Source organism: Heterocephalus glaber, unplaced genomic scaffold (genome assembly GCF_053883595.1).
Source record: "Heterocephalus glaber isolate CG9 unplaced genomic scaffold, H.glaber_assembly_v1.0 deba00001613, whole genome shotgun sequence".
Lineage (NCBI taxonomy): Eukaryota > Metazoa > Chordata > Mammalia > Rodentia > Bathyergidae > Heterocephalus > Heterocephalus glaber.
The window spans coordinates 8,138,090-8,149,486 of record NW_028258384.1 but is presented as its reverse complement, the minus strand read 5'-3'; the positions used below and the strand labels follow the sequence as shown (position 1 = coordinate 8,149,486).

Sequence of the window (11,397 nt, the reverse complement as noted above, 5' to 3'; positions counted from 1 at the left end):
TTTTGGCTAATTTTTTTTAGCATTTTCCAGAATCTATTATCAATTACCCTGTGAGAACTCTAGAAAGAGTTTTCTAAGGCATATTTTTGTAAACAAAATAATGGAATAGTTTGTTTGACTCCAGTGTATATTCCAAAATTCAGGTCATGAAATGCTCTACAAGTAATATTACTCATTTAAAATTACTATTATATTAAGAAATTCCAGGAACACATAAATTATGTTTCTGAAAGTACTGTTTATTTTAAAGCATCACATCATTTGATTATCAATAAACAAAGCCATATTTTCATCATATGTTGATTTTTATAGAGTACAGACTAGCAAACAAGAAACAGGATAAACTAAAGAAAAGGGTGTTGTTTTTTAGAAATAGTGTGGAACTAAAATACAAAAGTTTTTTTTTTCTGAGTTAAGTGATTTAGACAATGCTTTCTCTCTAAAAGTCTTTAATAATATTTTAAAAGATGTCTCTTGTTACGTTTTGTACCTGCAGTGTCCCTCAAAAGCTCATGTGTTGAAGGCTTGATCCCTATGGCAGCAGTAGGTGGAGGTGAAGCCTTTTGAAAATGACTAGATAACGGGCTCTAACCTCATCAACAGCTGAAGCTATATTAACTTATTGATGAACACATATTACACTGGGTTTGGGGGGAGGTGCTTTGTTGCAAAAGGGAGCTTTCTCTATTTTTGCTTCGATGCCACCATGAGGTGAGCAGCTTTCCTCTACCATACTCTCCCCACCATGTTCTTGTTTGCTACAGGCCCACAGTGGTGATACCAAGCTACGTGGACCTATGAAACCAGGAGCAAAATGAAATTTTTTCTTCTTTTAAACTGTTTCTTAGGTATTTTGTCACAACAATTGAACATGATTAACATATCCATTTACTTGATATTTGTACTTTTTCATGGAATAGAGGCATAGAAAATATTCTCTCTGCTTGTATTAATGTATTTAAACAATGTATGACTAAACTGAAACAGAAAGGTCCAATATCAAGAGACAGTGGCATTCATAGTCACAGTCTCTTAAAAAGGGGAAACCCAATAAGATTTCTTTTAGTAAAAACCCATAGAAAACAAATGTTGGTCAATAAGTGGCAACATACTTTTTAATAATTAATTAAAATCTGAGCTCTATTCAAAAGCATGCCCTTTTAAGCTTCCTTGCTATCCCAATTCCATGAAAAAACATGCATATTTCACTGAGGTAAGCAATTCAGAAACATAATTTCATCATAAGAATGCAGTTACATAAAGAACTTGTCAAGTGAATGCACCTACTGCTTTTTATGGGAGTGGGTCGTGTAATCTGAACACTTAATGTGGAATGAAAAGCTACATTTAGAATTCTGAAAGCTTGTGGATCAGTACATATAAGTTTCTTCTACAAAAGAATGGGAATGTTATAATTATCATATAAAATTACAATGTTTCAAATATCATAATCATTATCTCCAAGTACTTTTTGATCACAATTTCACATAAAACACATACATATTCTTGTTCACTAAAACTAATGAGGCAATTTGGGAACAAGAGACAGATTCACTCACACTTTCTATTTCTGAATGGTGAGCTGCAGATACACTTAAGTTGTGAGAGTATCAAAAAGGAAGAGTATTTTCTTTGTAAAAATCATTAAGGTACAAAAATTATCTTGGAAGATAATACTATCCCATGATATTTATTTAAAATTTTATCATAACCTCCCATTATCCTCAACATAATGTTCGTATTTTAATTATGTATTCATTTTCATTTTACAGGAAAATACCACCTAATTAACTACTTTAACTTTAAGCCAATTTCTTTTGAAATCAAGATAATTTTGCTATTTGAAAAATTGTTATTTTATAAAAGCAATAGGGACTCATTTTTCAAGATGCTTAAGGCAGAATGCTTAAGGCAGAATGCTTAAGGTTCATGCTTGCTGATTTGCTTGGGCTTCTGCTTCCTGAAAACAAAAGAACAAAACAAGTTAAGCATAAATATCACAAAGCAGACATCTAGGTGTATATTGTTTAGACTTCATAAGACCAAATTACTAAGATATTCAAAAGCAGAGTAATTAAGTACAGAAAAGACTTCTTAAAATTTTTAATAGAAAAACTATAATATAGAAACTACTGTCTAAAACACGTGACTTTTAATCCTGACATATCAACTTTATTGGTTAAGAAATAACCTAGTAGATTAGTAAAACACACCCCTTGGTGTTTCTCGGTGGGTCATGGAGGAGTGACCTTGGGTACTAATATGGTTCCTCTTCAGTCCCTCTGTTGCACTGTCTCCCTGCTGTGCTCTGCTGCTATGAACTATGCATCTTTTCTCTGCCACACTTCTCTGCTGAGATGTTTCTGTCTTGATCCAGCCAACCATGGACTGAATACTGAAACCATGAGCCAAATTAAATCTATCTTCCCTTAAATTGCAGGGAACAGGTATTGTGTCTCAGTGCCAGGAAAGCTGACACAAGACACATAATGAAAGTCTGTCTAATCATTACTAATGGTTTGAAATTATTCCATAAATGCAAGTTATTTAGAGTGTAAAATTGGTATTTTAAAATAATAAGCTAGGGTTTTTTTCCCTCAGGAGATGTTTTACAAAAATCGAGAGTTCACAAATATTGTTACCTAATGTTTATAGTTAGTTGAATTTTGTTTAACTAATGTTAAGTTAGAGAATGTGCTATTCATTAAAATATTGTGGCTTTATGTTTCATGACAGTAGGCTGGAAAAGAAATCAGGTTGTCTTTTTCCTTTGGACAGTGAATATCTAGTATAGGGATTCTGAACTACCTATGTGCTTTGGCTCCCAACATAATACTTTACATATAATAATCTTCATGAATAGTTTGGTGAATTAAAGATGTATGGTAAGAGTGATTCTGGAAAAAGAAACACAAGACTTGAGCTGTAGAAATCAAGTGTTCCAGATATTAACACTCTAAATACCAGTCAGTAATTAAATTGTGGCAATCTTAGAAGAGTCAAAAGCAGCTGGGTATTCCAAAATGAGATTAAAGGAAGGAAGGGAGAGGAGGAGGAAGCATAGGAGGGAGGGAGAGAAGGAAATTTCTAAATTTTTTTAAAGTTTCTGACATAATATATGGGTATGAAAATAAATATATCTCATACCTACATTACATAATTTGTTTCATTTTATGGAGCAGACCTAGACCTACAACAATTCCTTCCACAAAAAACACATTTAATACTAAGACTCACAAAATGTTTAACCTATTTGAGGAAACATTGTACAGTAACATGAATAAGCCCTAACATGAAGTCTTTCTTCCTATGAGCATTCAATGCTTCTAAGTAATCAGTAATTTTGGAAGCAGCCTAGTTTCCTAAATCACATCCAATAGATTTTTGCTATAATTTATTATAAATTATATAGCTTTCAGTTATCCTTCTTAATGAAATAAATTACTACTACAAGCATACACAACAATTCTTTGTAATTTGTCTTTAGAATTCATCATATATAAAGTAAACTATTTACTTTTCTAATTAGGTTTTATTAACCAAATGTTTAAATCTATCTTAACCTTTATTATTACCTGAAAATAAGCAGTCAATATTTATAGAATCATGGTTCATCTAATCAAGCAGAAGGTTTTAGAAGCAATGATATGGGTAATACTCTCCACTACTCATAATGTAAAAATCATTCTATAAATGCATTGGTTTTGCATCAGGTAATCCTAGTTTCAAATTCTAGCTCAGCTACTGAATTTTTATGTATCTTTGGACAAATTACTTCAAGTATCTGAGTATCAGTTTTCTCCTCTGTAGAATGGCATTAATGACACTTAGCTCATAAGGATGATGTAAGGATAAAATGAGATGTATGTGAAGTGTGCACCTCAATGCATTGGCCACTACATGCATCCCTTATTCTTCTTTCTTCTCACCCCCTCCTCTCTTTTTGTCTAATAACTGAAACAAAGCCTACAGATACAGTGTGAATAAAATGAATTCAGTGGAAATAAAATTGCATTAAATTTCATAGAAGAGACAGACTTCCAGTGAAGATAGTGAGAACAATTCTCTAACCAGCAACCCCTGTTCCCTCAACATGCCTTCTACAGGGAAGTCATTTTCCTCTTAGCACGAACATCACTAGGTTTGTGGTTTAGTAAAAATATCAATTATTTTATCTCATATCTCAAAACCATCACCTCTACACCAAAGAAGTGCCAATGATAAATGTTATTTCATTGGCAAAATAGAGTAATTAATAATTTTATATATCTTTTTAATGCACCAACTATTCAAGATATAAAAATTATTTGACTTCCACAAAAATATTCTTTGCTTTATGGAAATATCTGCTACAGATTATTTTAAATATCAAGCTCTCCAGTGAATTAGTTTTTACTACTAAATGTAATGACTATACATTGTAATTATTTTCAAAAATAAAGATTGGGAGAAGAACATGTATATTGGCTATGGTTCCTTTCAGACTCTTTTTTGTTTTATGCATGAATTTTAAATATAATTAGAAAATGATCCTATAGAAACAATTCTGTAACTCATTTTAATACATTCTTTCACAAACTACACTAGTTCCTTCTTATCCGTACAGGGTATATTCCTAGTGGATGCCTGAAACTATAGATAGTACAACACCCTACATATACTATGTTTTTTCCTGTACAAGCATACCTACAGTGAATTTTAACTTATCAATTAGGAACAGTAAGAGATTAACAATGATAACTAGTGATTGAACAATTATAACAATATACTGACAAAATTATGTAAATGTTGTCCTTCTCTTGCTACTGCCACGATTCAGTTAGTACATACAGAATAGATAAATTGGACAAAAGAATGATTCATGTCCTGGATAGGATGGGGAAGATGCTGAGATAATTTATCACACTACTCAAAATGGCAATTTAAAGTTTATTATTTATTTCTGGAATTTTACAGTAACATTTTCATAGCGTAGTTGACCACTGGTGACTAACACCATGGAAAGTGAGACCTTTGATAGGGGAGGTTTGGGGTAGTGTATCATTCTTTCATAATACTATGAATTCATTGAGTGGATAAATTATTTTTTGTTGAACATCTAATTTTTTCCAAAGTTCATAATATACGTAATACTTTCATTTACAATTTTGTCTATTAAGTTCATTTAGTTAGCGATTTCATTTAGTTGACATTCCTGTTAAAGTTTTAACTTATTTATAATTTAAGATTATAAATTACATTTTATTCATGTTTTTATTAATAAGGCTTTTTTTCATGTATAGGATTATTTCATCAAAATGTCATACCCAAGAGGAAAGTGGGTAAAGAAGTATAAATATTTTTGAAGTTCTTGATACATAATTCCCCTTCTGCTTTAAAAGTAGTACTCCTTTTTTCCTTATGTTTCAATGTACTCTTTTCAATACCAAGCATTATTTCATTTAATTTTTGTTAATCTCACAGATGAAAATTGTATTTCATTTTACCACATTTCTTTTACCATCAATGTACTTTTTCAATGTGTATTTTACAGTTGCATTTCTTATTTGATATACTCTATTCAGCTAGTTCTTTTTTTTAGCTCACTGTCCCGTTAAAGGGCGAAAATTGAAAATTGAGCTGAACAATAGAAAAATAATATCTGACATCAAATTTGTTACCTTTAGTCTTGGAAAAACCATATTAAATATTAACATTCAAAATATCCCTATTATCAGTACATCCTACATGACCATTGTCATTTCCAGACCTGTCTGGTTAGCTGGATCTATCAGCTCCCCTTTTTCCAATCCTTCATAATCTCCACTGTTCTTTCAGATTAAATCACAACTTAAAATACTGAAATTGTATCATTGTTTTTCCGTATTCTCCATCATGCGTTTTGCATGTCTGTAGGATAAAGTTAAAACTATCCAGGACAGCAATCATAATCTGGTTCCAGCCTAGCTAGCTAATTTCACATCCTTTATTAATGTCTTCTGTTTTGAAGTCACATTGTATCACACTCTGCTCCCTGAATATATAATTATGTAGAGCCACCCCCCAATGCAGTGGTTTCTGTTGCTGTCTCTGTGAAACATGCCTTAGCATCACTATTATTTAAGGCTCTCCAACAGCTCCAATGCCACTACTCGGTGAAAGCTTTTACAGTCTCCTTAGTAGGAATTTATGATTAGTTCTTCTAAACTCTTACAAGTCTTTATTTACACTATCTTATAGAATTTACCACAGTATGTCTTAAATTAAAATTATACATAGCTGTATTTGTTAAATAATTATTTGCAAACACATCTTCTCAAGGTTATAAACACTTAGAATGTAAGAAGTGTGCTACATTTGGTTATTTGCCCCACCATTAATCTTAATGCTTGACACTCAAATTGTTGATAAATGAATAAGTGAATGAACAAATCCCAATTTTAACTGAATGAGAGTCATCAGCCACAGGAAACAGATTATCTAGATTATTTCTTTCATACCTCCTCTAATCTGCACTAAACTCAATGACTTAATTTTGGTCTTATTAGCTTATTTAACCAAAGGTGCCTTACCTAAATTTTCTTATAACTCAAATTATACAAAATCTAAAATATAACATTTTATCCTTGGAAAAAGAAATTTTGTCAAAGAAAAAAAATCACAGTGACACAAACACAATGTTAGCACACTGCATCTAGTAAAAACACAGGGTCGCCACAGGAGGTGGAGTTTGAATAATCTAAGTAAAATCAGGTGTTAAGAGCACACAGCAGGGAACACACATTTTGATTAAGTCAGCTTGTGTGGAGAAGATCTATTTTTTGTTTTGTTTTTGTTTTGGTTCTTTTTTTTTTGGTTTTTTGAGACAGGATCTTGCTATGTCCAGGCTGGCCTTGAATTCACTGTGCAGTCAAGGCTTGTCTCTAACTTGAACCAATCCTAGTGCCTCAGCCTCCTGAGTGCTGGGATTACAGGTGTGCACCACCATGCCCAGACTGAGAAGAGCTATTGCAAAAGGTAAAGGCATACTTAAATCCACAGTTTTAAGACATTTCATTAAATAGGCAATTTCGTTTCTGCTTTCTTTCTTTTTTGGTTCCCCTAGGAACACTGCCACTTGAAAATTTAATTTGTATTGGTAGCAAATATTCCCTAAGTTAGCTAGCAATTTAGTGACGAGTTTGTAACTCAAAATGCTCTTAGTTAACTTGAATGGATGAATCTATCATTTGCTTTCACACAAAGACAGTAAATGTTGTAGGATGCTTGTTGTCTATGTAGAACTGTGCATAACAACTGAAATAATAGTCTTTAATGCTCCAAATCACCTTTGAATAGGTAATGTTAACTGTGTTGGATTGCCTGATGAAGAAGTCAGTTCACCTACCACTTCCTACACACATATGTTATAATTTTATTGTGATTATGCACATATTTCTACCCTGCTTAGGATGAAGTGTATGCAGAAGGGGACTATTAGCTATGATGAACTCCCCCTGACTTAATCTGAATATTTAATAAAGGTAGAAATTTTACTGATTTAAAAGCCCAGCAGCAATAAAATAAATTATAAAGCAAGAGGAAAAAAACCATACCTTTGAGCCAGGCGGTGCCGTCAAGCCCAAAAAGGCATACACCGCATTATTTTCTCGGGCTTCAAAGAAGGCATCATAGTCCTTGATGAAAAGAAGGCAAAAGAGTTAGGAATGTGGAATCAACAAAGGACAGGATAGTGGTGGATAGGATGAGTTGTCTCACTGAGGGAAGACAGGCTACTTTCAATAATCCTAGAATTCTGGAAAAAGTAGTCAAAAGACATGGCCCCTGGATAGCATTTAATGTGGGTTAGAAGTGAAGGACCCTAGTTAGCAAGAAAGACTCCATATTGCTGCTGAACAACCCACCTGCCTGCCCTTTAGATGAACTCAAAAGGAGGAAGCTTAGAAACCTCCTCCCCTTAGAGTCTCTTAGAAACAATTAATCAACTATTGTTTTACAAATGTTCTAACAGCAGGACATTCCGCTTCTGTACCTTTTGCTTGCTTTACTAGTTCTATCCCATAGGGGGGTCTAGAAACTGCTGGCCTCAAAGGTGTATAAAATATGTTAATCTCCCCCCAGTCCAGGCTCTGAGGCCGATGCTCGGCTGGGGTCCCGGCCGGTAATAAACTCCTGTGTGGATCTATCGGTCTCTGGTTGGTTCTCTCTCACTGGGTGTATTTTACTGTGAAATGGCAAAAAATTTTACTCAGTATCACATAGCATTTACATCTGCTTGGAGCTTTCTCCACTACTCAAACCTGCCAACTATTTCCCAGTAAGAGACTGCTGATTTCTAGTGGTAAACTGTTATTCCGGTTCCCCACATTGCTCTTTCATTATTTATTTGGATATAGATTTCCTCATATTCTACAGTAGACCATATATTAACTTTATATGACCAAATCCAGAAGAATGGTGAGTCTGTGCCATGTTTTGAACAACAAAATGAAATGTTCATGAAATGTGACCAAAAGAACAACCAAACCACTGAGAGGTTTCAGCCTTTGGAATCCAAGAGAAACCTTACACAACTGAGTTTGGTTAGGTTTCCCACTGTCATTCTCTACAGCACCAAACCTTCTACAAAACTAACGAACAGACTTACCTAAATTTGTCACTTACAAACAATCATGAACAAAATTGAATATATTGGCATTGTCTACTCCTCAACTTAATTTGTTTGATTTTTAAACAGCGAGAGAGAGAAGCTTGACATTTGGGCTGATTTGTTAAAGTTAAAAAACCTTGTGAATTGTGGCTTCTCTAGAGAATGTCTTCCCAACAGATTATCAATTATAGGGTTCTTTCTGAATACTTTTTCTTTTCTTGACACTTTGAAGATACAAAGATAAAAAGTTCAGAGCCTCTCAAGCTGATGATGATGCCTAAAATTTGAATCCTACCCCCCCAAAAAACATCAGAATGGTTATTTCCTCCATACTTAGTTTCTTTCAGCACACAATAAAAAGAAAATTTGCTTTGTGGAGGATGAGGACACTGTTGTGGTGGATTAACTAATGGTCAACCTGGAATCCCCAGCTGAAATGAGTCAGTATGATTCTGGGTATGGAAGCCCCACCTGAGAATTGTTGCCAAGACCATAAAAGGAGAACTGGAGGGGAAGACTGTATGCTGTTGATTTTCCTGGAGAAGCTTGCCATGGCTGATTTTCCTGATACAAATTCAGCTGTTCTCATTGTCAGAGGAGCTCGAGTCCTCACTATCACTAGGGATGGTTGCTGTTGTCATCAGGGGAGCTCTGGTCTTCACCTTTAGCATCGCTTCCTGGCTCCAGTGCAGATCCCTCAGCCTGGTGGCACAGATCCTTCACCCTGCCTGTGAAGACCTTCTAGCTTCCACCACTGGCTTTGGGCCTTCCCAGTACAGATTCTTGATGTAGACTTGCATGAGACATTGCAATGGGTTCTTGGCCTCTGGCTGGACTCGTGGAGGACACTGCCTTGGGCTCTAGGCCATTAGCTGGAGTTGAGCGGGACACTGCCATGGGATACAGGCCTCATGTTCAGGTTTCTAGCGTGTGGACAGATCTCTTGCACTCCTCTGTATCTGACTATTTGGGTGATTATTATAAAATAATCCTATAATTTGTGTGTCCTGTATTAAATCTATTCCCTTGCAAACCCAGACTACAACAACTGTTAAGGGAATTTTAAAAACGAGTTATACATTGGAAGAAAGTATTTGCAAAACATGTATGTAGCAAAGAACTGGCATCCAGAATAAATAAATCTCACAAAACCTAATAGATGAAAAATAAACAGCTCAATTAAGTGACTGAGAACTAAAAGGACACTTAAATAGGTTGTAAGCATGGCAAGTAGTCATGAATACATGTTCAGTGTCATTAGCTGTTAAGCAAATGCAAATTAAAATTGCCAAGTGATATCAAGACACATCTTTAGATTGTTTTTTTAAACATTAGGGCTGCGAATATAGCTCAGTGGCACATAACATGTTCAAGGTCCTAGGTACTTAGTAAAGAGAAAGAAAGAAACAAAGCTGACAATACCAAGAGCTAAAAAGGATATAATTAATAAAAAAGGATACTGTGTATTAGGAATGAGTATATATATATATATATATATATATATATATATATAATGTATATAAAGTGGCAAGTCAATCTGGAAACATTTGGGCAGTTTCTTATAAATTAAAAATATAATTACCATATGATGTAGTAATCAGATTCCTTGGTATTTATCCATGAGAAATGAAAGTTGTTGTTCATATAAAACCTGGATGCAAATGTTTAAAGTAACCATAGTCATAATTGCCAAAATCTGGAACCCATAAATATGTCTATCAATGAAAGTAGTTAAACTGTAACACATATTTACAGTGTTATACTATTTGGCAATTAAAGGAACAAATTGTTGATATATGCAGCAACTTGTGTGGATCTCAAGTGCATTAAATTGAAAGAGGCCAGTCTCAAAAAGTTAAACAGTATATAAATCCATTTATACCTTCTCAAAGAGACAAAATTATACTGATGGGAACAGATCATTGTTTGCCAGGTTTTAAGGATGGGTACAGAGTGTAAATGTAAAGGATAACATGAAAGAGTTTTTTTAATGTTTCTGTATCTTGATTATGGCACTGGTTACACAAATCCATGACTGTGTTAAAATTCACAGAAAAATATAAGCCAAAAAAGTTAACTCTATGGACTGAAATTAAAACATTCAATTAAAAATGGCATGAGGAATGTATCTGTATGTTAGGGAATGTGGTAAAAATAGCATATAAATCAGACAAAATTACCCATTAAAGAAAATATGTGTATTTGTATATTTAACCAAACTGATTGTGACAAGTTAAAGACAGAAAAAGGAGTAGGGAAAGCTATTCTGGAAAAATGCAAATGAAAGGTAAATGAGATTTAACCAATTTAAAATTGAACCAAAAGATTGGAATAGAAATGCTCCAAAAGAAGATATTGTACATTGAAGGCCAATGGGCATATAAAAAATGAGTCTTTCTCAAGATAACAAGTGCTAATAAAGATGTGGAAAAATTTTTAAAAACACCTTGTGCACTCTTGGTGGAAATGTAAATTAGTGTGACCATTATGGACTTAAACATTAAAACAGAAGGTGGTCCTTCAGAACATTTAAAATAGAACTACTGTATGAAAAAATGATCTCATTTCTGAGTACATATCCAATGGAAATGAAATCATCCTATGGAAGAGACATCTACACTCCCATTTTCATGGTAGCATTATTATTCACAATAGCCAAGAAATATAAATAAGTGAATTATCCTTTAATTGATGGATAGATAAGGAAAATGCAATATATAGAGACAATGAAATATTATTTAACCCAAAAAAAGCAGAAATTCCATCAT

General features: G+C 33.7%; 1 protein-coding gene across 2 annotated transcripts in view; it reads right to left on the bottom strand.

Annotated features, from left to right (window-relative positions):
- Positions 1-218: 218 nt before the first annotated feature.
- Positions 219-11,397, bottom strand: part of LOC101705527 (adapter SH3BGRL) — a 71,881-nt gene continuing 60,702 nt past the window's right edge. For both annotated transcript variants that reach the window (XM_021247656.2, XM_013067104.3), the window contains exons 3-4: positions 7,575-7,655; positions 219-1,960 (exon numbers count right to left, since the gene is read on the bottom strand). In XM_021247656.2, the coding sequence (XP_021103315.1) occupies positions 1,928-1,960; positions 7,575-7,655 (114 nt within the window). In that variant the 3' untranslated portion in view covers positions 219-1,927. The remainder of the gene's footprint in view (positions 1,961-7,574; positions 7,656-11,397) is intronic.